General features: G+C 41.7%; 1 protein-coding gene across 3 annotated transcripts in view; it reads left to right on the top strand.

The window, feature by feature from the left end:
* The window catches only part of WWOX (WW domain containing oxidoreductase), a 940,194-nt gene that overhangs the window by 252,304 nt on the left and 660,739 nt on the right, over window positions 1–27,151 (top strand). For all 3 annotated transcript variants that reach the window (XM_080829455.1, XM_080829456.1, XM_080829457.1), the window contains exons 7-8: window positions 18,380–18,565; window positions 24,084–24,348. In XM_080829455.1, the coding sequence (XP_080685581.1) occupies window positions 18,380–18,565; window positions 24,084–24,348 (451 nt within the window). The remainder of the gene's footprint in view (window positions 1–18,379; window positions 18,566–24,083; window positions 24,349–27,151) is intronic.

Raw genomic sequence — 27,151 nt, 5'->3', positions numbered from 1 at the left:
TTGGCTAATTCATCTTTCTCTTAGCTCTGGATCTCTGTTCCATACCTTTCTTACATGGGGACCTTAGCAAATTCCTTCATCTCTCTGATCTTAAGTTTCTTCATCAGTGAAAATGGGAGATCATGGTAATAGCGTGGGTGGTTGCGAGGATTAAATAACATAATGTTTCTAAAACATAGTACCTACCTGATACCTAATACACACTTAATGAATTTTAGCAGGATCACCATTGTTGTTACCATTATCGACATCCTTTGCAACTATTACATGTACCTCTTTGTAATAAGCTCACAAAGTGGATGGGTGGGATGCGTGGGTGGGTGGATGGATGGGAGGGAGGACAGAGGAACTAAAACAGAAACACACAGTTTCATTTGGTGACCTGAACTTTGCTTTTAACATGCTGATTCTCAGCCATTTACAGTTCTTGAACAGATGCTTCCATGGGTGGTATAGAGGTTATACATTTACAAATCTTAGGAAACAAATTTTAAAGCAGTTGTATGTACAGTAGTTATTTCAGGCAAAACACCCCATAAAAGTTCCTTCCAGGAAACCATGGACACCTTTGCTGCTAGGAACCAGGGCTTTGCTGGAGTGGCACAGACCACGTGGCTGAGCTAGGCTGGCATCGCTTGGCATGGACAGGGACTCACCCCTTGGGGCTCTGCCAGGCCTGTTCTTTGGTCTGCGCTGAGACCACCCTCCCCCCCACCCCCCACCCCTCCCCAGTCATCGAGGCAGCAAGTCTGTGATTACCCTCAGAGAGCTCTGGTTTATGTAAGACTCGGGAAGAACATTTCAGTTTCTGTGGTTGAGAATTTTATGTCCCATCTTGGCTCATGACTCCAGCTCGGTTTTTCTCCTTACACTGTCCAGCCACTCGCATTGTCACGTTGGAATGCTCCTTTTACATAATTGACATGTTGGGGACTTGGGCTCAACCACACCGAAATCACATTTTAATAACACGGGAACCGTCTCTTTTCCCCAGTACTTTGTTGAGAAGCTAATTCTTGTCAGCCTAAAAACCTGAATATGCATTTGAAATAAATCAGCAGTGCTACACTGTGGCAGCCTGCTGAAAATCTCCAAGGAAGATTGTGTTTTCCGTTGAACTACTTGTCACCACACTGTGTTTTTAATATTGTGAGTCCTTTGTTTTCTTCATTTCATAAACATCTGCCCAGTACCTTGTCATTCAGGAAAAATATAAATGGGTCCTCTCAATTAGCGGCAGAGCTCTTATTTTGCCTTTTAAAAGTCACCGACTCATAATCAAGTACATGTTTTAGCAGACATTATGCAATAATTGATAACCAAAAACAGAAAGAAGAGAAGGCTTCTGGTTGTCTTGAGAAGTGTGAGCAGTGGGAAGCTTGACAAATGACGAAGCTTTGGGAAGTGGATCTAGGCAAATGTCTCCTGCCTAAAAAGACAGAGGTGTCTCAACTTCCCACATCAGATCTCCAGACTCCCAGGGGACTATCACAGTGGTTCTCAGCTCGGTTGTTAAAAAACACTGATGCCTGGCTGCTACTCCCATTCTGCTCTCACCGCGTCTGAGATGTCCCTGGGGCATTTGGACTTTCAGAAGTGTCCCCGGTGGTTCAGCGAGCTGCTTTGTGGGGGCACCGAGCACCGCCCACTTCCTCTGACTCCACTGTCTGGGGTCTTGGTTATTTTTGCCCACCCAGAGTTCTGCAGGGATAATCGCTTTACCCCTTCTGCTGTCATCCTCTCCCCTGACATAGCTCGGAACACTCACACAGATCTCTGGCAGAGCCCCATCAACTGTGTTGTCAGACCAGCTCAGGTTCAAATCCTGTCTTGACAACTTAGGACTCTGAGCAAGTTACTTTGCTTCTCTGACCCTCAGTTTCCTCATCTGTCAAATGGAGTATCGTGAAGGGCCAGAGCCGCATTCTGCGGGTTAAAAGCGGTAGTGTTCATGTGCTGGGTGCATGCATGTCTGGAGAAGAGCGCATCCGTGGTGAAAGGCAGCCGGGCCTGCTCTTGCGTCCCCCACAGCCCAGTGCAGAAAGCTCAGGGAGGTGGGGCACCTGCAGGGAGGCTCCTGGACCTCAGACGAAGGAAGCCAAGGGCCAGGGTTGGAGGTCCGCCCCACGTGATATGCCCCTTTATGATAGGGTTTGATGTTTGATGATGCCAGAGTTTGAGGTTTTAAGTTAGTGAAGGTGGCCCTTCTCCCTGTCACACACATTTGTTCCTCCCAGGTCCTGTCTTGTGTTTTCTGTGTTTTATGTAACTGTCGAGAAAATGCAGCGCAGAGATCAGACCCCTGGAAGGTTGAAACCTATTCCCTGAATGCAGCCATACTGCTTCTCTGGAAAGGGTATTTCACACAGAGGATGTGGTGGTAACTTGTTTTTTTAAATGTACCACTCTTTTTTTTTTTTTTTTTTTGGTAGATTTTAAAAGCACTGTATAAGTCTTATGGAACATTTTTGAAATTAAAGGGAAACATACAGCATAAAGCCCATGTTAACCATAATTCCACCACCAAAGACAATCCATGATGGCAGTCTGATGTACCCATTTTTATTCTGTGTTCATAGATTTTTTAAAAAAGATTTTATTTATTTATTTGACAGAGAGAGATCACAAGTAGAGAGGTAGGCAGAGAGAGAGGGGGAGACAGGCTCCCCACTGAGCAGAGAGCCCGACGGGGGGCTCGATCCCAGGACCCCGGGACCATGACCCAAGCCGAAGGCAGAGGCTTTAACCCACTGAGCCACCCAGGTGCCCCTGTGTTCATAGATTCTTAGAAAGAAAAAAAAAAAGGCTGTTTACCTATATTCTGTATTTACTTTTATTCAGAGATAATTCACATATCATGAAATTCACCACTTTAAGGCGTTCGGTTCATTGGTTTTTTAGTATATTCACCACGTTGTCCAGCCATTACCACGACTGAATTCCGGAACATTTTCGTCATCCTAAGAAGAGCCCTCTAACCCATTAGCTGTCATTCCCCAGTTCCTCTCCACTCTCAGCACCTCCCCAGAAACCACTGATCTACTTCCTGTCTCTGTCTCTGGATTTGTGTGGCCTTTCGTGTGTGGCTTCTTTCACTTAGTGTAATGTTTTCAAGATTCCTCCGTGTTCCACATGTATATCGGTCCTCCATTCCTTAGTGCTAGATAAGATTCCGTTGCACTGATATCATGCTTGCTGTATCCATTCATCACCTTGATCAACATTTGGGCCGTTTATTCTTTGGGGCTGTTAAGAATAATGTTTTTATGAACGTTCGTGTACAGGCTCTGTGTGGATGCATATTGTCAGCTCTCTTGGGTGAGAGATGCATATCGTCAGCTCTTCTTGCCTGGAAGTGGAATTGCGGGGTCAGGTGGTGACTTCGTATTTAACTTTTTGAAGAACCGTCAAACTTTCCTGCAGCTGCTACCCCCTTGTACACTCTTCCCGGCAGTGCCTGATGAGTCCGGATTCTCCACAACCTCGCCAACACTTGCTAGTGTTCCTTTTCATATTAAATTAAAGCTATGTTTTTTATTGTAGCCACCCTAGTGGGTAGGAAGGGGTTATGTGACATATATTCTCTTATAATCTCTTTTTCTTCATTCTAAGAACAACATGGGCATTTTTTTTTAAGGTCATCTGATGTATTTCTGTAACTTGAATTCTAAGGGCTTTACAGGAGTGCATTGAATATAAGTAAACTTACTTAACCAGTCTTAAAAAGTGCAAAATAATACCATAGGTTTTAGAAAATTCAGGGACTAATTTAATATGTCAAAGAAAGAAAAAAAAAAGTAAAAATATCAACCTAGTCTTTTAAAAAAATGGCTAAAATTTAGTTGTTAGAAATAAATTCAACCTGATGTGTTAAAATTCTAATAGTGGGCTGAAATAATGTCACAAACTTAAATGACATAGCTTTGTGCTTTGTGTAACCTATCAATTGCCCCCCCCCCCCAAAAACCCTAAACATACAACCTTATTTTCATTGAACTTGCTATATCTTGGTTTCATCTCATTTTCTGTTCATGGTGGAAGTTTGAGGATAAGGTAGACAGATTCTGGAGAATGGTTAGCCACGGCTGGCCCAGTTAGGGTTGGGGGTAGGGAAGGAGCCCACCTGGAGGCCATCTAAGTCATTCTGAGAGTGTTAGGGTAAGTTTCTATGCACCCTGGATTTTTTGTAATTGAGATATAATTTGTATACCATAAAACTTACCATTTTAAAGTGTACGGCTCAGTCTCATTCTTTCCGCTGAGTTGTACAACCGTTCCCAATAATTCCAGAACATTTTCATCATTCCCAAAAGAAAACAGTGCCTGTGCTCTTTAGCCATTATTTCCCACCTCCCCCTGCCTCTGCAGCCCTAGGCGACAGCTAATTTTTCTGTCTGCCGGTTTGCCACTTCTGGACATTCCATGCCAGTGGAATCATGTGATAGGTTGTCGTTTGCGCCTGGCTTTGTATAATGTTCTCAAAGTTTATCCATGTCATAGCATGATCAATAGTTCATTGCTTTTTATGGCTGAGTAATATTCTGTTTTACAGGTAGACCGCAGTTTCTTGATCTGTGCATCACTTGGTGGACATTGGGCTTATTTCCACTTTTTGGCTTTTACGAATAATGCTGCCATGAACCTTACTCCCAGGGCCTTGCTTTCTTGGAGGAAATCATGATACTTGGAAGTTAAAGGTGTTGGATGGTAGCCTGGTGGGGTCACTGAAACAAGTCTCTGGGGACCAGTATTCCTCCCACTCTCAACACCAAGACCCTTTCAGAGCCCCTCTTGAAGGACATTGCCCAGGGATCTTCCAGTCGCCTAGAAGCATGTCTCTTGGGGAGAAGTCTTCACGTCCACAGTCACAGCCGACAAGAGACATCAGATGCTGCAGTCCCCCTTCTTCTTTTTCTTTCTTTCGCTCTTTTTTTTTTTTTTTTTTTTTTTTCTGGTTTGAGAGCCACTCGCACAAAGTGACAGGCTGCCTCCAACTTGGGCTCAATTATTTTGTAAAGCTTTTTGACTTCTCCTGACCCAGGAAATAATTCTGACCAATCATAGCTGACTCCCTTTGGCCCTGAGGTCTGGCTGCTTTACAGCTGATGACAGAGGGGCCACACTGCTACCACATCTGAATTAATCCTTAACTCCAGAGCTGCGTGCTCTTCTCCAGCAAGGTTGTATTTCTTCATTAGCTATTCCCAGGGCCCAGGGAGTCCCAGAGGATGTCAGAGTACATTAATTTTTATCATAACATGGAATCTTTCAGGTCTGAATGGCAGCACACAGCTGTCAGGGGCTTTCTGAACTCGATTACAGCTCCATATATCTCTAGGCAAAACAGAGGCAGGAGTCCTCATTGGCAAGGGAATGTACAAAATGCATGAGATGTTTTATTGTTTGAGTAACTTGACCATGCACTTAAGCACATTCCCCAACTAATTTTTTTTTTCCTGATGTCCATGTAAGTTCACCTCTGCCATCTTACATTAAAACCTCTTCCCTTCACTGTGCCCATATAAGGTATATTTTAAATAGGCTCTTTTGCATAATGGTAATGAAATCATCATCTGGTACTTAGACAGCTATTCTATAAATATATTAAAAAATGAATGTTCCCAAGATTTTTTAGCAGAATTTAGCAGAATTCATTTAGCAGATTGGTATTGCAGAGTTTATAAATAATGGCTTGTAATGCTTAATATTGCTTTGTGGCCGCAAAATATAATTTTAATTTGAAGGAATGCTAATTTGTTTTCAGAAAGACAAGTTATTTCTTCATTGACTTTATATTCCCTGCTTGTCAACAGAATAGAATGCATGGAGGGATGCATTTTACTTAGAGAAGAAGCCCAAGCATTATTTTAACCTTGTCGGCAATTGCAAGAACCCCCTCTAAGCAGTGTCCTGTACTCCACTCCGCTTGGTATGGATGTAAGGACCCCTCCCCACCTTTCCCCCACAACGAGGAAAGCACACAAAGAGAGAAGGCCCTGTTTTCAGTTGCGAGGGCAAATGTGTTCTGAGTAGGCATCACCAAGTAATTTACCACCGGCTCTAGTCCTTCCCTCAAGTATCCTGGAGAATTCTGATTTCTTTGTCATGGATGTGTTTTCTGAGGCCACGTGCACTATTCATTTAATTTTTCCCACTGCAGAGCAGCCAAACAGCATGAGCTCTGTGAGCCACTGAGCAGTTTCCCAAAGTGCTCACATCGCTGTTTATGTTTAAGATGGACACAGGCAAACACTCTGTTTATCTTAACACATACTAATTTTTAAAAACCCAAACCAGGGCAGCAACCCTCCTTAGCAGCTGTTTTTGCAAAGGGCGAGACTGAGAAATACAGGTATGTTGGTTTCCAGTGCATTTTTTTTTTAAGGGGATGTAGGTGGTCCTTTAATTTGACAAAACTTAGGCAGGTGATGCATAAGTGACTGCATTGTGGAGGAAGCTGACCCAGAGAGAGGCTGTGTGGGTTAAAGCCAGAGTACTGACTGTGCACGCAGTGCTGGAGCCGTGTGAGCGAGGATGCAGACACTGTCACCAACGCCCTCTTACTTGATTCTCAGACGTTCAGTAGTTCAACAGACTTCTGTTGCCTCTCGGACATGGCGCTGGCTGTGGGGGCACAAGAGTGACTCAGCTCTTCAGGGATTTCTCTAGCCCACTGTCATCACTTACTCCTTCTTGTGTCCGAGAAAACTGAGTTACGGAGGGAGCTGCGAGCTCCCTCTTCTCTAAATGGTGCCTGCCCCAGCCCACCCCATCCACCAGCTTCTTCCCTTCCCGCATTCATATGAATAGTATTCACGTTCTCTGAGTTCCCTTGTGGAGTTTATTGAACACTAGTTTGGCCTCCCAAGACTTCTTTACTATCACGAGCGATTTCTGCAGGACATGACCATCACTCATTTGTCAGATGAGCAAATGGGAATTTGCCAAGAGAGACTGGTTCGTTTGCATTTTCTCAGTCTGCAGGAGCTACGTTCGAGTGAAGTTACTGGCTTATGAGTGTGGTTGAATTTATCCTTACAGTTCCCACTCTTCCATCCTTAGTGTGCTTATCATTGATTGTCCAGTTTATTAAATATTTCCAAAGAGCCAGAGCACAGCAGTGAAGTACTGAATGCAGAGGGCAGAAGTGAAACTTGGGAACAAGTGGACCTTTCACACCAAAGGATCAGACCTGCATTTGAGATCTCATGTCGTTTGGACTAAGTGCTGTTGGTGGCATAATTACCAAATGGGCGCATTTTTCCCTAGAAAGCCCCCTTGGCAGGAGTTGTAGGTATTTTCCTGTTGTACGTCTTGCCCTATTTAGAATCAGTGAGGTTGAGATTTTGTTGCTGGGCTGGTATATGATAGGATGGGAAAATATAATCAAGGTAATGGCCATGAGGCAAAAGTTTAGGGAAATAACAAAAACAAGAATGTTTCTGTTTTCTGTTAGTGTATGTACTGATGTTCTGGAATTCACTATAAGAAGTTGTAAATGGTGCATGAAATGAAAAATTCCCGGTGGTCTCCTGGGATAGAGCCAGTGCCCAGCTCTATTCCTGCTGATTCGTGTGGATTATTTTCTTTATTCCAACTTAGAAAAAAGAAAGAAAGAAAGAAAGAAAAGTGTAGCTGGATTATCTTAACAGCAGAATCCACTCTGGGTTAATTATTATGCTAATACTCGATGGTGTCCTTAAATTCTTGAAACATGTGGCTCCTTCAAATTTTAGAAGCACGGTTAGATAGTCACTGACCTCCTATGCTGATGTTGATTTTATGTGTTTCTATTTCTCTTGTTTTATTTGCTTGATTTCCTTGTATATTTATTGGGGCTCTTACCTCCCAGAGATACTGGGTAGGAACATGGAAAACCACATATAGGTTTTTATAAGTATGGGAGACAATTATATACATATTTTATGTCTGTGAATTATTGATAGCTTGTTCTTAAAGTGTAGCCAAGGTCTAGGAAACAGGCAGCCAAGAAAAAAATAGCCTGTTTTAGGTACCATCTCTCAGCTGATGTTAAGCAGTTTATGTTTTTCTCTAATTTTCACGACTAGCAAACAAGGTTGGTACCGTCATTCCCTTTAATCATTATTGCCATTGTGAGTTTGAGTGGCTATTTTTTCCAGTATGTTATCTTAAGCAAGCATTTTTTATGCTTGTTTGTCCATATACCACCTAAAGTCCCCTTGACTTTTACTGTGGGTGTGCACACACTGCATCTGGGACAGTTGAGGTCTTGGTGGACTGCTGGAGAGTCTGGAACCTTCGCTGGGCTAGAGATAGCTGCACGAGAGAATGGCTGTGTTTCAGTGTATGCTGCCATCCGTGAGTTCAAAGTAAGCCAGCCCTAGTGATCTGAGCAGAGATCCACCTTAGAATTCTACAGTGATTTTTTTTTTCTTCCCCCGTTTCTGGAAGAAACAGAAAACTAAACACTTATGATGTCTTAGAAACAGTTGTTTTGGGGACTTTGGGTCCTTAGGCCCTTTCTGTTGAATTTCAGAGAATTTCCATATAGTCTGAATCCCCACAGCTCCTTTGAGAAATGCCCCAGATGGTGTGACATTCTGTTTCAAGGAGGAATTGAAAAGTATTTCCCTTTACATAACATTACACTTAGCTCATTCTTTTGCTGTGTCTGAGATGGAATCCCCCAAAGCCACAATTGTGTTAATGTTCCGCGGGTGTTTATTTAGCCTGTAAAGGTCTGTCTCGTTTTCCGGAGCACGTCACGTTTCAGTTTACAGATCCTCACTGTAATTCAACCCCATGATGGTTGCCCCTGCTCTTCACAGACTCTTTCAAAGCACCTTCTCAGTCCTCAGGTTTGACATTACATGTGGTTATTAGGTTGCTTGGATCATCTCGAACTGGTCTTGTCCTCAAAGCATAAGTAACTCTATTCTTCGTGGATCAGCTAGAACCAAATCCAATTTTCTCCTGCTTTTTTGGCTATATTTTAGGTAATAATAAATTGTAAAACATGGCTATGGAATGTGATTTGTAAATCTAATGTCACTGGGAAAATAGCATTGATTTGATTCATTCATTCATTCACTGATTCATTCATTCATGATGTACCAAAGGCTTACTTCTTACTACATGCAAATGAAGGCTGGCCAAACAAAGACTTTTTTCCTATGGACATTGATTGTAGTCTGCAGGCAAAGATAATGGACAGATCGTGTTCCAAAGAGTTAAGCAATGTAGGAATGGACGTACCTCAAGCAGAACTGAAGCCCCTCCTGGGAGATGCTGCAGCTCAGAAGGTGATGTTCTGTTTACAATAAACTCTCAGGATGTGCTAGGGTTGGGTCATTGCCAGTTACTGATGAGCATTCAGAATAGTTGGCAGGGTTGAGAATGGCAATGGACGTTTGTGGAGGAAACAGACAGGATCCTGGCCCTTGAGGACCAGGATGGAGGAGGAGGATGACCAGGATGTCAGGAGGAGCTTGGTGTCTTGGCAGTGACTTGTAGGCCACGGAACTCAGGAAACGGCTGAATCTCCTGACCCATGCATTTGTCTAGTGGTCATAGGTCGAAGGACCCTGTGCCCTTTGGTTGTATCTGTCTTCCTGTCAATCCCCCTGTTGCCAACCTTGTAAAAGGTCCAGGGAAAGTATCTAGGAACTTCAGAAGAGGGTGATAGTGCCCATCTTCCAGATGAGGAACAAGGATTCTTCAAGCAAGAAGGGTCTCCCGAGTAGGCCTGGGGGACGGAGTGGATTGTGATGTGTAGAAGGTGCAGCTGGGACTGAGTGAAGGACCCCCTTAGGTCCATCTAAGTGGACAAGTAGAGTCAGATGGGAAGCACTGTGTGTCCGAGTGTCAGCGAGAATCAGAAAGTCATGTGATACCAACGTCACTAATTTCTCTGCTGTCCAGAAACCTGCACGCATACCGTCACCATGGGTGAGAGTCGGGTTGGAGATAGGCTGAAGTTCTGGCGTTTTATTTGAGTTTAATTTCTTAACATCATTATCAGAGCACTGCTGCCTGTAGATGTCCAGGGTGTGCACTGAACAAATCTAGGGGTGCCATTCAGATAGCCCACTATCTGTGTTCAAGCCCCTGGCTCCACACAGAAAGCCTTCCTGTTCCCTGAGTGTAAAGCCTGTGTGTTTTCCTGGCCCAGGAAAGATTTTGATGGCAGATAGTCCTAGATCTCAGTTCTGGCCTCTTCAGCTACTTGGCAAGAAACATTTTGAACCTTGGTGTTTTCCACTGTAACATGGTACTGATGCCATCTGCCTTATCGGTTGCTATGGTTGTTAAAATAGAATATTGACATTCCAAGAACTATCAGCATTTCCTCAGATTGACATCATAGGACTGTCCAAAGCAAGCAACAAGTCTAGGCTTCTGTCTTAGTTCGTGTTTACTAGACCTATGTGTTCAAATAAGTGCTTACTGAACATTCTCTTGGACTAAAGTGTTACGCCCGGTTTTATAGGATGACAACGCTGTGGCCCTGCACCCCTGCTGTTACAGCGCTTATATGTAGACGTGAAGTTCCACAGGAAAGGATTTGTGTGTTGGGTCAGAACTTCCAGGTAGTTCTCGCCATGACAAGGTTCAGGAATAGCCTGTGGAATTACACAGTTGCTAAATGCTGTACACATTCAGAGGAGGAACATTCTTATGTGTGCAGTGGTCTAGGATGGTTCTGCAGGGGACTTGGGGTTTGATCTGGCTCTTAAAAGGACGGGGTGGAGGGCAGTCAGCATGGGTGCTGGAGACATGGGCCCAGTATTCTCTCGTTTCTACACCATTAACGTTGACCTGTTTTCCCTACAAGTTGATTTTAACATCTTTCTTCTCCATTGTTTCTTGGCACCCAGGGCGAGGTGCATCGTCGATAGTCTATGCATATTTTACTTGACTTAGTCAGATTTAACAGTTTTGTAGTCAGCACTTGTCAGGTACAAGGTGCTCTGCAAGTCAGTCCAGAGACCTGGAGATCACTAGGCGCAACTGCTGTGCTCCCACTGGGTGCGGTCAGCATGCAGACACACGAGTCGCTCCTCCTGGGGGTGTCAGTCAGGCCACTAGAGACACACAAAGCGCTCTTGTGTTTCTACTTTATTATTATTTTTTTTAAGTTGCATTTTCCGTATAGTAAAATTCACCCTTTAATAATAGAGTTGGGTAAGTGCTGATGAACACACGGTCATGGAGTCACCACAGTCAGGATACAGACCCATTCCCTTACCCCACCCCCCCACCCCCCAAATTTGCCCTGTGGCTCTTTGGAGTCACTCCCACCTCTACACCCAGCCCCTGCAACCAAGGATATTTTTTTTCTGTCTCTAGAGTTTTGCCTTTTCCAGAATGTTATGTAAATGTACATATTCTGTACATAGCTTTTTGAGTTTGGTTTCTCTCATATAGCATGATGCATATATTAGTTATCTTTTGCTGTTAAATCTCTCCCAAAACTTAGTGACTTAAAAGAGCAAACATTTATTACCTGACTCTGTTACTTTTCTGTTGCTGTTGTGATAAATTACCACAAATGTACTGGGTTCAAACAGCACTTATCCAGGGTGCAGGAATATATATTCCTATCAGCTTTATATAACAGAATAACAATATAATAATATTATAAATAAATTTGTTGATTTATTTGGTATGAAATATTTTAATTATTACTACTAAAGGATTTTAACATGCTGGTTATTTGTAATCTAGTTGTATCAATTTTTAAATATTTTCATCAGTTTTTCTGTTAGACTCTCAAAATGTGTTTAACTGGACTCCCAGTACTCATGGTAAGATCAAATAAGGGAGAAAGTAGCAGTAGCAAGACCAGGTCTGGGATTTTGAGTGCTGGTGGTTGTCTTAGCTCAAGTTCCCAGAAGTCAAGTCTGGGACAGGGACGTATTTATCGGTGATTTAGGGGGCATATTCTCAGAAGAAGGTAGGGAGGAAAACAGATTGTGTTCAACTGGAGACTAGCTTCACCTGATCCCAGAGGTTCCTGAAGAAAGACGCATACCAGAGTTGTCCTCCTTGTTAGCAGAGCGGCTGGGTCCGGGGCATGACTTTCTAGATGTGATGGTGCCTATCAGTCAAGAACAATTTTCTGGAGAAGTTTGCTCTTGGTAGTTGTGAAGGGGTACACCGGATCCATAATTAAGATCTAGACAGAACATCTTAATGCTCATTCCAATGGAAATGTAGGGGACTGGAAAAATATTAATAGTTTCTAGAGATGCTGGTGTTGACTAGTCATAGAGACTAAAGAAGAAGATAGAGTAGCACGTATTTCCTAAGTGTTACTAATCAGGGGACCAGTTAGAGAGTATCATCACCCACTAGAAATAAGGACTTTAGGAAGGGGAAAGACTTGAGGAGAGAAGATAAAGAGTTTAGATTTGGGGTGGATATGAATGAGATTCTGGAACTTGGGAGGAAAATGGGGCTGGAGTTGTGGGTCTAAATTTCATCTTTATAGACGTGTTGTTTGGAGTCCCTGGCTGGGAGAGGAAGGGCTGGAAGAGACAGAAGACAGGGTAGTGGTGACATTAGGAGGAGGTCCATTGTGACAGAGAAGTCTGGTTTCAATGGAGGGGAGGTTGTTGGGTTTCTTGATTGGGAAGCCATTGCTCTCCAGGCAGCTTTCAGAGATTCTGGATGGTCATGGGGAAGAATTCAGTCACCTTGATGATAAGAAGTGGGTTTGGGGCAAGGAAAAGAGATTATGAATCGAGACAAATATTTCTAAACTGTAGTCTGCAAATGGGAAGTGAGAGGCTAGGGCCAGTTGAAAGAGCCCTGGTGTCAAGTAGACATTTTTCTCTTTCCAGCCTTCTCTCTCCTGTCAGTCCTCCTTCCTTTCAGTTTCTTTTCTCCACTTTCTTTCCTTCTTTCTGCATTTGCACTTTGTAGATGGTCAAAAAAATCTGATTAGCCTGAAGAGAGTAAGAATAAGCCAGTGGAGCATGAGCTACGGGAAAGGCCAGAAAGAGAGAAAGAGAGAGGGTATAGTCAAGAGGTGGGATGCTTGAAGAGTTGTATACCTGAAACTAATACAGTGTGATATGTCAATCCTATTGAATTTAAAAGAAGGAAAAAAAAAACAGGGAAGTGAGAGGAAAACTTAGAGATCAGCTCTCTGAAAGCCAGTTAGTAACAGCCTTTGCGCTAGGACCCCCTTCAGTTTATCACCACCATCTGGCACTTTTTCAGTATGAAGTATCACTTAAGGCTGCTGTGGCTCCAAAGCTCGGCCCATCATTGCTTCCATGGATGAGCAGGAGCACCACCCCCTGCTAAAGAACAGGGTCGCCACTCTCTTTACGAGTGAACAGTTGTTCTCTGGCCCAAAGGAATGTGTTGGCCCCCGTGGGCAGGAATGCTTCTTCCCAGGCATCATCCCCAGCAGGCCCAGAGAATGCCAGGATCCCCTCTTGCTCTGGGTAGATTAGAACCAAAGAGAAGCAGCACACCCCCTTTCGTTGGGAACTTCTGTACATTGAAGACCTCTCCTCTCCTCAGTCACCTCTCACAGACACAGTCCACCAAAGAAGAAAAGAAATCAGACCCAGAGTGCTGACTAACAGCTCAGCTTTGGAATTGGAATGATACTATTTTTGTTTCCCTTCTATCTTTATAGTTTGAACTTTCCTTTTGATATTCTGTAAATATTCATCATCTCAGAGCCTTTTGAATTGCAATGGCTTTTAGTCAAAACTGAACAAAATGTGCCATTTGAATAATAAAAACCTCATTAAAGTGAGGGAAAAGAAATCCTTTTCCTTTTGTACAGGCCAATTAACTGTCTTTACAATTAAAAAAAAAGTCTAACACTTTATAGTTTCATATTCCATAAGCCTCTTTTTAATTAATGGAGGTGACAAGTTTTAGGTACAGGGTACATATTTTGCCTCTGGTGTTGTGCAATTAACATTAATGAAGGGTATTAAAATTTGGTGAAAGAGGAGAGGATTTCCCATGTCCTCTGTGGATTCATGCCCCCAGGCTGAGGTCTTTGGTAGCAGGTTTCTTGGCGTGTTTTGCATTTCCTTGAGAAAATGTACAGGCAAGGATAAGGGTAACTAGAGGAGGCCATGTTGTTACTAAGAGGTATGGTGTCAAAATTCTGAATTCCCAGGCCTATCCTAAAGACATGGAAACACTGCAAAAATCAACTTTGAAGAATTGCATTTTCTCACGTGGATGGAAGGGAAGGGTATAGAGACAAAGGAAGTAACAATGATTTGGCCTGGCATGTACCTTGCAAAATACTGGGATTTTACTCATCACAAACTTGGGAGGGGTGTATGCAGCTGTTCTAAGTTTACAGGGAGAGGAGACAGGTTACAGATGTTAACTACCTGGCCACAAGTCAGGTAAGTATAATATCATGACTGAGCTAGAATTTCTGTCAGCACTTGGCTTTGTCCATTTAAGGGAGCTTATCTAAGAAAGGTGTTGAACAGTAGCTTTGAACTCACCTGATCTTTTTGTTTTATTTTGTTCTTATTCACTTATTTGCTTCTTTATTTATTTTAGCCGGTTCTGATTCTTATTTGGACCACAGGATGTTTGTTTCTAATCCCTTGTTTTCCTGTTTGTAAAATGTTGATAATAATACATATCACCTAAGTTTCTTATGTACACAAAGCTATTAATAAATGCCCAATCCCCATTTATCACTCAAAGGAAAAAAAAAAAAAGAAAGAGAAAAAAGTATCAACAACTGAAAAAGTGACCCAAATATTTGAGATGAAAACTGAAAGGAGCTCATGTATAAGTTATATTCGCTTGGCACTTTCCCCCTTCCTCTCTCAAGGTTTTTATTTTTTCCAGCCGTCTTGCCTTACTACAAAATACGGGTTATTTTGGTTATAAATGAGTAGATTCTGTTTCGATTTGAAATAGGAACTGATGAATGTTGTAGGTAGATCAGATGTCTCAAAGCATTTTTTGTCCACCTCTTGAGAGCATAACTGGATTGTTGGGGGACTGTGCATTGACAACTGGGGGAACCGTAAGTTAAAAACAGATGATCCCGCCCAAACACATCTGACGTCAGCCATATCACTACTTTTAGGTCTTAGGTAGGTGATGGATTGGAGATACATCAGGCAACAGAACAAGTAAGATAGTTTCTCAGTGAGACTTAGAATGCCTAGTGGCAATGAGATTTACATAAATACTTTTTTAAAAACCCTGAAGTGATTCTTTTTTTCCCTATTAATAAATTAATTCATGCTTGCTACCAAGCATTTATTATGAATTCTTAATGAAACTAGTGTCATTGGAATCATTAATAATATCGTTAGTATTATGAATAATTAATGAACTAATATCAATTATTAGCAAACTAAGAAAAAGTGAATAGGAAGGAGAACTTCTCAGCTCACTATATAAGGCCAGTATGCTTTGATTTGAAAACCAGATAGAAACATCACAAGAAAATTACAGACCAGTATCACTTATGAATATAGATGTATACATCTTCAACAACATATTAGCAAACCAAAAGCAGCAATATATGAAAAGGGTTATACACCATGGCAAGGTGTGATTTATCCAAGGAATTCTAGGTTGGTTTAACATCTGAAAGTCAATGTAATATACTGTATCAGTAAAATAAAGAATATGCCATTGGACACAGGAAGAGCACTTGAAAAAGTCCAACACCCTTTCAAGATAAAAAAACAGTCAACAAACTTGGATTATAAGGCTATTTCCTCAACCTGATAAAGGGCATCTACAAAAAACCCCATACCTACCCTTCTGCTTAATGCTAAAAGATTGAATGCTTTCCCTTTAAGATCAGGAAACAAAACAAGGGTATTAAGTCTCACCACTTCCATTCATTATTGTGCTGGAAATTCTAGCCAAAGTAATTGGGGGTGGGAAGGAGACATTCTGATTGGAAAGGAAAAAGTAAAACTATCTTTATTTGCAGGTGAAATGATCTTATGTGTAGAAAATACTAAGAAACCCACTTAAAAAAACAAATCTAATAGATAATTTCAGCAAGGTTGGGGGATAAAAAGTAAATATGCAAAAATCAATTGTATTTCTATACACTAGTAATCAACAATTCCCAAATCAAATTAAGAAATCAATTCTATTTGCTATAGCATCAGCAAGAAAAAAAAATACTTAACAAATATGTTTAATGAAAGATGTGATAAACTTGTATTTTAAAAGCTATATAGGGGCGCCTGGGTGGCTCAGTTGGTTAAGCAGCTGCCTTCGGCTCAGGTCATGATCCCAGCATCCTGGGATCGAGTCCCACATCGGGCTCCTTGCTTGGCAGGGAGCCTGCTTCTCCCTCTGCCTCTGCCTGTGCTCGCTCACTCTCTCTCCCTCTCTCTCTCTGACAAATAAATAAAAGCTTAAAAAAAATTTAAAAAAAAAATAAATAAAAGCTATATAATGTTGTAGAAGGAAATTAAAGAAGACCTAAATGGATATAAAGACATCCCATGTTCATGGATCAAGAGACTTAATATTGTTAAGAAGACAGTATTCTCAAAATTAATCTGCAATTTTTTGTAAAGATTTTATTTATTCATTTGAGACAGAGAGAGAGTGAGTGAGTATAACCAGCCGGGAGGGGCACAGGGAGAGAGAGAAGCAGACTCCTGTTGAGCAGGGAGCCCAACTCAGGGCTACATTCCAGGACATGGAGATCATGACCTGAGCTGAAGGCAGACACGTAACCAGTTGAGCCATCCAGGTGCCCCTGATCTGTAGTTTTAATGTAAACTTCATCAAAGTTGCTGTTGGCTTTTCTTTTTCTTTTCTTCTTCTTCTTCTTCTTCTTCTTCTTCTTCTTCTTCTTCTTCTTCTTTTTTTTTTTTTTTGCAGAAATTGAAAGCTGACTCTAAACTTTATATGTGCATGCAGGGCTCCTGACTAGCCAACCTAAGCTTGAGAAAGAACAACACTGAATTACTCTCACTTCCTAATTTAAAAATTTACTACAAAGCTTTAGTAACAAAGACTGTAGTACTACCATAATAATGGAATAGAATTGAGAGTCCTAAAATAAACTCTTTCATTTGGTCAACTGATTTTCATCCAGGGTGCCAAGACACTCAATGTGGGGAAGATTAGTCTTTTTAAGAGACACAGCTACAACAGTTGGAATACCTGATGCCAAAGAATGATGTTAGATCTCTTGCATTCACTTTACTTCTGTGTGGCTTACAGTGGACCATAGATCTAAATGTAAGAGCTAAAACTCTTAGAAGAAAAGATAGAAGTGTATCCTTATGATGTTGGGTTAGGCAATGGTTTTGTAGATAAGACCCCCAAAGCACAAGTAACAAAAGAAAATATACATATCACTTGCATTTTATCAAAATTAAAACTCAGAAAGAAGATACTTTAAGACATTTCAGGGTTCCACCCACCTCTAGAGACAGCTACTATTCACATTTTTGTGTACCTTTCATTAGTATTTTATGTGTTTGTGTGATCATACAATATTATATATTTTGTTCTATAACATGCATGTTTTACAGGGTCAAAAGATGTATCATTTTAATGGCTGCATAGTATTCTACCATATGCATATATTCAGTCATTTAATGATGTCCCAATTTTACATTTCATTTATTTTGTAATCTCTTGCATTTTCAATGTAATTACCAACAGTGTGGATAACCTTTAATAATACCTTTTTGTAATTCTTATTAGCACCATGGGATGATCTCCCACAAGTACCAGTTCTCTATGAGGATTTAGGATTTTGATTCACATGAAAGGCTTACTTCTACCTTTTAAAATTTTATTATGAAACAAACTATGTATATACAAAAAAGGAGAAAATATTATACTAGACCTCCACTTACCCATCCCTGGGCTTGCTTGTTTCTAAAGTGTAGATGTAATTCAGCTTCTGGAAGGAATATATTCAAACAATGTGTGCCTGTCTCTTTAAACAGAGCATTTCCCCCTTGATATGTTTACTTAGAATCTATTAAATGCTGGTTCCTGTGTTGGTCTTTATATAAACTATTTTCTCTTTTGTTTCTTAAATCTACTTTAAAGACTGTTGTGATTTTTTAGGTAAAGAAGCTAAGAATTGAATAAACTAAGATGCACAGATAAAATTAGGTTTTAGAATCTGGGTTCTATCCAGGGTGACCAGTTTGCCCAGTATGGCCCAGGTTTGAGCACTGGAAGTCCTGTATCCTGGGGAACTCCTGGTGCCCTGCAGCCTACTCATAGGCTAAGCCCTTGCCCAGCAGAATGGCTCATGCTATGACATCCTGTTTCCGACTGATGAATCTTGAAGACAGGGAAGAATTGGTTATTCCTGTCAGAGCATGGACTATCTTTGATTTTAGAGTGTTAATGTCTGCACGATGTTGGATGTTTTATTTTTCAGATCTCTTCACGTGCTTGTGTGCAATGCAGCGGCTTTTGCTCTACCCTGGAGCCTCACCAAAGACGGCCTGGAGACCACCTTCCAGGTGAATCACCTGGGGCACTTCTACCTTGTCCAGCTCCTTCAGGATGTCCTGTGCCGCTCCGCTCCTGCCCGAGTAGTTGTGGTCTCGTCGGAGTCCCATAGGTGGGTTAACAATCTGATGTTTTGTTCACATGGCCCCCTCCTTGTGCCAGCTAGTATGTCCCCCAGGCTTCCTTTCCCGAGAATTCTCTTCAGGGATGCTCCTTCGGAAAGTGTGGGTGCACTCAGCCTGGCTTCCTTAGTTTTCCAGGGTCTTTCTCGTGTTTTGAGATTGTGGAGGATTAGTAGGGGGTTTTGTCTACAGCGACGTAGATGGCTTTTACAACTATACTTCACGCCCCTCATTGATTTTGCTTTGAGATGGAATAATAATTGATTAAATCTGAATGCCTGACCTTTATCGATTTGTCATTCAACAACTTCAACACCTCACCAAGAAGAATGTGCAGTTATTCTAGCAGGAGAAACAATGCAATTAAAGACTACGAGATGAAATCCAATTGTTTTATAATGAGAAATTAGGGAATTCAATGCAGACATTAGCTGTGTAATTGTAGAAAGGGAAAGTACTGTAGTTAGAACATATTAGAAATCTGGCCATGCCTCTTTTGGTTAAAATTTCAATTAAAACATCAGATGGCACTTCTCTTCTATTACCATTAGGAGAATATCCAATTGACTAAAAAGGCATTTGAAAATTCCGTCGTATTTTCAGCATATTTGTTTCTAGAGTTGGATAAACAACTATTTGTCTAAAGAGAAGTAGTCGGAGAAGACAAAGGACTTCGTGGGTGAGGCTAGATAATGCATTTTAGGGAGATTTTCCTGGTGTGGCTGGGAGCTTTCACCCTTTGCAAAGTAGCTGGAAAAAAAAATAATGTGCAAGGGCCTATTTTTTCCTCCTTCTTCTCCGTCTTAAGTCCTGAAATGTTTTAGTGACCCAGAATGAAGCTTATTTTTTTAATCATGCTTCCATAAAATGTAACCCCTGGGACTTGGAAGAGAGAGACCAGCCAAGGGTTAGCCTGAACCCTTTATCACTCCTAAACACAGGGGCTTATGGTATAAGTGACACATTGCAGATAGAGTTACTTTTACCATTTTAAATTTATGATGGCAGAAATGAAAGGAAATGCCCGTAATAACCCTCCCGCGCGTTAAAAGACACGAAACATCTAGTAATTAGGTGGTAACAAAATCTGGACATTCTTATCTTTGCAAATCACACCAGGTTTGTGGGGGCGGGGGTGCGGGGAGTGGAGTGGCCCTGCTCAGGAGTGAGGGAGGCTACTGTGGGGGCCGGCACGGGAGAGCGAGCTCTGGAAATAAATCTGCCAGCCCTGATCGTTTGCCAGATGTGGAGGGCACCACGGGATATGTTTAAATGAGTTGGTATTTAATGGGAGATTATGTTGAATTGTCAGCTGCTTGCTTCCCTTTGTAAATCTGTATCTCAAATGGTATTTCATGTGACGTCTTTGTTCTCTTCTTAACTGCCGCATAATTCGATCCTACCTTGGAGATCTGAATCTTAATTTCATGGAACAGACGAATTGGAAGGAAGGGCCTTGGTCTCCTGAATTAGCCCCATTTTAGTTTAGAGACAAGGACTTACTGAAATGTCTCATCAGGCCCACTCCTATCTGCTGATGGGCACTGGTTTTTCTGCTTTCTGGTCATCTTTGGCACTTGTAAGGGGGTATTTTTACAAAATGCTAATTCCCGCGAGCTGGTTTGTTTATTACACTTGTGTTGCCTCCTGCGGTGTCTGAGATGACAATGCGAGTACTGGGAGCATGGTCCTGGGAAGGCACTCGCTCACTGCTCAAGGACCCAGAACCCTGAACCATGTTGTAAAATGGAAGTGTGGATATCTAATTACCTCCATAAACCTTGGTGGAGTCTCTTTGTTGGAGTCAGGACCCCCTGTTAGGGGAAAAATAAAGTCCTGTGTTTGCAGAAAAATATTATACCAGACTGCCCCCAGGCAAAATATTTATTAGCCTTCCTGTGTCTTCACTGTATTTTAGTTACTCATCTGGAGTCTGAGCAAGGGAATGGGGTTTCTGCATACCCAAAATACATCATATTGAAATGAGAACTCGACTTCCTTGCTGTGAAAATTTTTCAGATAACAATTAAAATAGAATGAGAAGAGCGGAGGGCTGGCTGTACAGCTCTGAATGGCTGCGTCTGTGTTGAGTGCCAAGTTGCTACACACACACACACACACACACACACACACACACAGAGCTTCTGAAGCAAATTCAGTCTTATTCTTTGAACGTACTAGCTTTCGTCTACATAGAATCCAGCCTAATTATTTTTGTTTGGTAATTTAAAAGTCCTCGGTTAAAAAGAAAAAAAAAAAAGGAGCAGTATATATAGAAATATAAGATAGAGGTCCCCACAAACAGCAAGTGTTAATGTCCAGAGAGCAAATGTTAACATTTCACCGTGTCGGTAGGAGGGTAATTCTATTAAGACATTGTTGTGTGGCACTGTCAGTTTTTCAACTTGAAAATAGGTAGGTAGCCTTTGAAGAGTTGTTTTCACTGCCACTTGAGCTGAGAGATGAACATGGTCACTTTTCAGGAAGCTTGCCCTGCTTCAGAGGAATCAAAAAACTTGCCTACCCTTCCCATTTTCCAGAGGACTGTCAATACAAGCTAATCAGACCTTAAAAATGGGTCTGTTGCTCAGGAAATTATCAGGGCAGAAAGTCAGGTGCCCTCTTACGGAGTGGGGGCTGCTTGCAAAGCGTGGGCCTGCCGTATAGGAGGTGTGCTTCTCCATCCTGCGAATTTCCTTCCACTGTGTTCCATCTGATTTCTCAGCATGGGGTGTGTGTGTGTGTGTGTGTGTGTGTGTGTGTGTTTCACCTTATTTCTAGATTAAGGGCTAGGAATCGTTTCCTTTCCCCCTCTTAACCTGCCTGGTATTCCTCAGTCGTGAGATACTTCTGTGTTGTCCTTAAAAACCAAAGCAGGGAATTCGTTCTAAACTTCTGAAGTGCTACACACACATACCTATTGATGAAGAACCGAGAGGACCCGAAACTAATGCTAAATTTTCCCTTTGGAACAAGGCTCAAATAAGGAAACTTGGCCCTTTAGTTTCGAATTCCAGACCCACCGCCAAACTTTAATTCTCTAACCCTGTAATTAGTCCCTGCTATGTGTCAGGCACAGTGTAGGCATTATGCAAGGGGCTTACTGTCCACCTTCTAGGAATTTACAGTGCAGAGTTGGAAGCAGGTGATTAAATGGCTTGCAGTCTGGCGTGGTAAGGACAGAGGCACAGTGTACAGATAAAAGCCAAAGATGGCATCACTTGCTTTGTTACTGATGTTGGGGTGGGGCAGTGCGGGGTCATTGAACACTAGGGACATCATGGCCTGGGTCCTGGCAAGTGGGTGCCTAATTTCCATGGAAACATGTCTTTCCTTATGCTTTGCGTGGCTTCTTTCAATCTGTTCCCATCGCCACCCAAGAAATCATTATGACAACAAGCAGCTGGGGAGAGTTGCCTGGAAGAAATGGCTCTCAAGCTGGGTTGGGCTAAACAAATATGCCAAGAATGGTTTTCAGCAAAACTGATGGAAAGAAGAGTGGAGAATGAGAGAAGGATGTTATTTTTATCCCGTACCATTTAGATGCTGTCTAGATCCTTGATGCTACTTTCTACTTAGAGTAAGTAGAATTTCTAAGACATGGCCCCTATGTTGAATCATTGGATTTTCAACAGTCTCTTTTTGTGATACCGTATTACACGTTGAAATAAAGTTCAGAAATAATGCAGCTTCCTTGCATAAATATATTTTAATTCAGTATGCTAGCTAAACTGTAATGGGAGGAAAAAATAAATGTGAAACAAAATAGCCTGTTTTTTACTTGAGCAGGACTATAGAAAAGGTAAGTAATCAGATGTGCGTGCCCACGCGTAAGTCACCTCCATTGGGGTACTCTCAAATGCAGACTGTTAACAGGTGTGTGGCACTGCAGATTCACATACTACCAGCATGGACTCAAGGCTCACCTCCCCCCAGAACCCATGGAATATCAACGTGTGTTCATTCTTCATTTGCATACAGTTGTTGTACTGTACTCTTAGAAATGCAGTGGATGTTAAAACTGTGCATGTATGTAAAACAGGCTCTAGGCTCAGATCATTATACATAGGCTTTTCATCTGCGTGAATGTCCAGTGGGCCAGTCTTCACTGAGCAAGACTCTGTCTGCATTGCAGGACATCCACCGTCCCCGGCCCCCGCTGGCAATCATTAACAGCCACCAGAAAAAGGCCCCCATAAATTTTCAAATTTCCCGCTAAGTTCTGCTGCTTTAGATGATTAAGCTCAGAAGTCTGGGCCCTTCCTGTGGTTTCGGGATTTGGAATTAGGCAGCCAACAATTAGTTTCAAGGTCTTGTTGCTGTTTCCGTGATAACATTTCTGGCCATCGGCTTTGTTGATGACTTTAGAGCAGCAGTGTCATTTAACACCAGAAATTGGATGTCACTGACTGAGTCCTGCAGAAGGGAGGTCTAATTTCCATTAAAACATGAATTTCATCTGTCCCTGTGATGCTTCTCCTTGGTCATAGCACAGCCTGAACTGCTCATCTTAAGGAACAACCAGATTATTCCATAATTTTCATTTTACCTTTTGCTTGTTTCCGCAGCAGTTACCCAGAGTACTCCCTTATGTTTCCTTATTACTTGGTGCAAATGCCCAGAGTTAATTTAGTGAAGGAAGCTGTGAGGAGTCCTTAACAAGGCTGGCACCATCATCTTTTGTGCCTTTTGTTAGGATTCTTTTTTATCTTTTCTTTTAGGGCAGTCACTACTTTGTTACTGAAAGAAAGAAAGAACAGGAAAGAGAGGAAAGGACCAAACAGCTGGTGTTTAATGACTCCGTCAGACCCAATTATAAAACATCAACTACTTACTTTGATTTGTGTGTATCCATGCCATGGGTATACTTAAAAACAGTAGACTCTGCCAGAACTCATTTTGGCTTTGTTTACATTTATCTTTTAAACGTATAAGACTATTGATGGCACCTCACCAAGGTTATAACCCCTTTATAATCATTAATTTTTAATCTGGAAAAGAGTCTTGGGGGCAGCAAGACTCATCTATATTTACTTGGATGCTCAAATGAAAATACACAGGGCTCATGCATTTGTTGGCTAAAACAACCCAGGAAAGCCCTGTCAAAGGTTAGGAATGTGATATCTTTCTGCTTCCAAAAGCAGCAGCCCTTTATTTAAGATGCTTTTCCATTTAATTTAATTATCCTTGAACTTCCTGTTGAAGGTTTTGAAAAATCCATGTTAGAGGGAGAGGGAGTTCAGCATGTTAAAATTGCCCCATTTCTGAGTTTGGGCCTTTATTTACTCTGTCTTTGGACCCAGTTGGTTTATTATGTTAAATCACTGTTGTCAGTTTCTAAGGGAGACTGTTTCTACATTTGCAGAATTGTGTTCTCATTTGTTCACAGTTGTCTCTGATTTCCTCAAATTTCTAATTAAGAAAAAAGATGCTAGTATCAGAAATTGAGATTGGCTGCTTCACATCATATTTCTTTCTTCTTCTTCTTCTTCTTTTTTTTTTTTTTAGATTCACAGATATTAATGATCCCTCGGGAAAACTGGACTTCAGCCGCCTTTCTCCATCTAAAAATGACTACTGGGCCATGCTGGCTTATAACCGGTCCAAGCTCTGCAACATTCTCTTCTCCAATGAGCTTCACCGCCGCCTGTCCCCACGCGGGGTCACGTCCAATGCCGTGCATCCTGGAAACATGATGTACTCCTCCATTCACCGCAACTGGTGGGTGTACACGCTGCTGTTTACCTTGGCCCGGCCTTTCACCAAGTCCATGGTAAGTGAACAGCTTCTGTCGCCGCGAACACCTTCAGTGCACCCTTTATGGACTCCTGTGTTCTCTTCAGCTTCTTGCGTCTTGTGGTGATGAGTCTGTTCTTGACAGTCACATCCTCAGGCCTGTCAGAGCCATCAGAAAGGGCTCTCGATCATACTTCAGTGGATGTAGATGGCATCTGTTTCTCTAAAGGCTCTTGGAGGGCTGGGTAGTAGATGTGGTTGTCAAGTGTTGCATTAAGGATGGCTGGAAGTCTTGATGGAAATGCTTCTCTCTATTTTGATGCCATTGTTTTATTGCTATTATGCAGAAAGTGTAGTATTTGATAATGGAATTTTGGGTCAGTATGTGAAAAACATGGATTTGTGATCACGGAATTATCAGCAGAAGTGATTCCTTTGTTTCCATTGAGAATTGTTATTTGATGTTCTGAATTCTTCTTTAATGAGTGGAAATCTCATCTAGAGAATCTTTCATTGGTTGGAAGTGCATTTTATTCTTTACCACCCCCAAGGTGGGTCCTTTTCGATGAAACACTTCTGTGGTTAGATTTGGAAATGTTCACAAGGTAAATAGGAATTTTTTACATTTTTGATGGTTGTATAACAACCACATCTAGAGACATCTTCCAAAAAACATTTTAATAGAAAGTCTTTTAAATGAACAATGTACATTTTACACAATATATTTGATATGGTATTTTTCTAAACAAGAGGACTTAAAAAACACTCGGAATTAGTGTGAACTAGTACTATTCCACTTAACTAACTAACATCAAGTTGTCAGAAAAGGCCCAGACACATTTTGGGCTTTATAAGTATCACAAGGTGAAATCATTATCCTGGGGAAATGTCCTGTGGCTTCTGAAGATAATTTATTTCCTCCAGTGGCCATTCCCACATATTGTGGGTAAGGCACTTAACCCATCCTAGCCTGATTCCTCACAACTAAGATGGCCCTGTGGCTTGGTGGGGGATTGACCATAATGGATATGACATTCTTTAATAATGGGTATAGCATTTGTCATGATTTTACTCTGACTATCCAACATGGTAGCCACCTGCCGTATGTGGCTATGGAGCCCTTGAGAAGTGACTAATACAGGTAAGAAACTGAATTTTTAATTTGATTTTACTTTAATTTAGATTTATAATTCGTTTACACTTAAATATTTCAGGTCAGAAAACACAGTTAAATAATGTGCCCAGCATGGTGTCTGTGTGTAGTAGGTGTGCAGTATTCCTGTTATGATGGTTGTTATTCTTGTTGTTGTATCGCCTTTGGAGAGAACTGTTGCACAAAACGTCATTGTTTGTGTTGCATACGAGGGTCACAGAACTAAGGGAGTCTGTAAGCTGGGAGTCTGGTGGTGGTGTTTTGGGGGGACTTCTGTCTCCGTCCCCAGAGGCCCAAAGAGAAGGTTATCAGCACTGTAGGAAGGGTGTCCAGATGAAGAAAGCCTGGTCTTCAACATGTACTTCTGGTCCCCTGGGAAGCCGAAGCAGAATGAAATTTCCCTATTCTTGTCTGCTGATAACTGAGGAACAGCATCTTTTATCTGCCACAAATACACTTTTTAAGATAAGCATATAAATTATGAAACTATGAAGTGTGTATGTAACTTTTGACTTCTAGGAAATTTCTAATACTATCTTTTTTATTTATTTATTTTTAATTGGGGCTTGAACCCTTTTTTTTTTTTTAAGATTTTATTTATTTATTTGACAGACAGAGATCACAAGTAGGCAGAGAGGCAGGCAGAGAAAGAGGGGGAAGCAGGCTCCCTGATGAGCAGAGAGCCTGATGCGGGGCTCGATCCCAGGACCCCGAGATCATGACCTGAGCTGAAGGCAGAGGCTTAACCCACTGAGCCACCCAGGTGCCCCTAATACTATCTTTATATATTTAGGTGTTGGGTGGTGTTCTTAGCCATCAGAGTTCTAGGACTCGGTTTATAAAGAGTTGGAATGGGAGCTAACTTTCAAACTCACAGCCACTCCCTTCTCGTTCATAAACATTTTGGACTCCGCGTGTGTGGGGGAGGCATCAGCATGACTGTAACCGGGGTTGGGTCTGTGTGACGTGGGACAGACTGGGCTTACTGAAAAGTCCCCCTGATGTTTCATCCTTCTGTATGTGGCGTGACACTCCTTCTGTCACGATAAGACATTTGTTTCGCGAATGAGGAGTGCATTTCTACCTTTTAAACACAGATTTGTTTTTGGACATAAGCCGTATAGTTGCATCCTCTTCTCACCCATGTGAAATTTGGGTTCCTAAACGCCCGAAGCTTAGTGTGGATGCAGTGTCCTCATCACCACTTGGCTGTCTGTGCCTCACAGCTCCGTCTGCATTTCACTCCAGAAGTGGCCTTTGACACCAGTACACATGCCGTTGCACAAGGTCATGAAATCCAGAAGCACAGCCCAGCCTTGTGCTTGGAGGCTCTGCCTTTGCTTCTCCACCCGAGCTGGCTCCCTGAAGTATTAAACAACAGTATTCTAATATCAATGTCCCTGTTTTATTTGCTGTGACTTGCTGTGACTACGGTGATTTTAGTTACAGTAATTAGGTCACCCTTCATGGAGTCAGGCTATTTTAAGTGCCTCTTTAAGGAATATTGTTGCAGATCAGTAATTTTACAATTGGATGTTCTTGTGCAACTTTATTAAATGTAATCTGTCTTTTAAATGTTGCCCTTTTACAGTTATACATTTCTAATTGTTGCTGTAAATGCATTATCACTTTGAAATTAATTAATTTTTCCATTTTGGCCGCCTGCAGTATAATAATCACTAATGAG

This window comes from Martes martes (genome assembly GCF_963455335.1).
Source record: "Martes martes genome assembly, chromosome: 17".
In the NCBI taxonomy this organism is placed as follows: domain Eukaryota; kingdom Metazoa; phylum Chordata; class Mammalia; order Carnivora; family Mustelidae; genus Martes; species Martes martes.
Note: the sequence above shows the minus strand (reverse complement) of the source record. Positions and strands in the feature narration are given on the sequence as shown.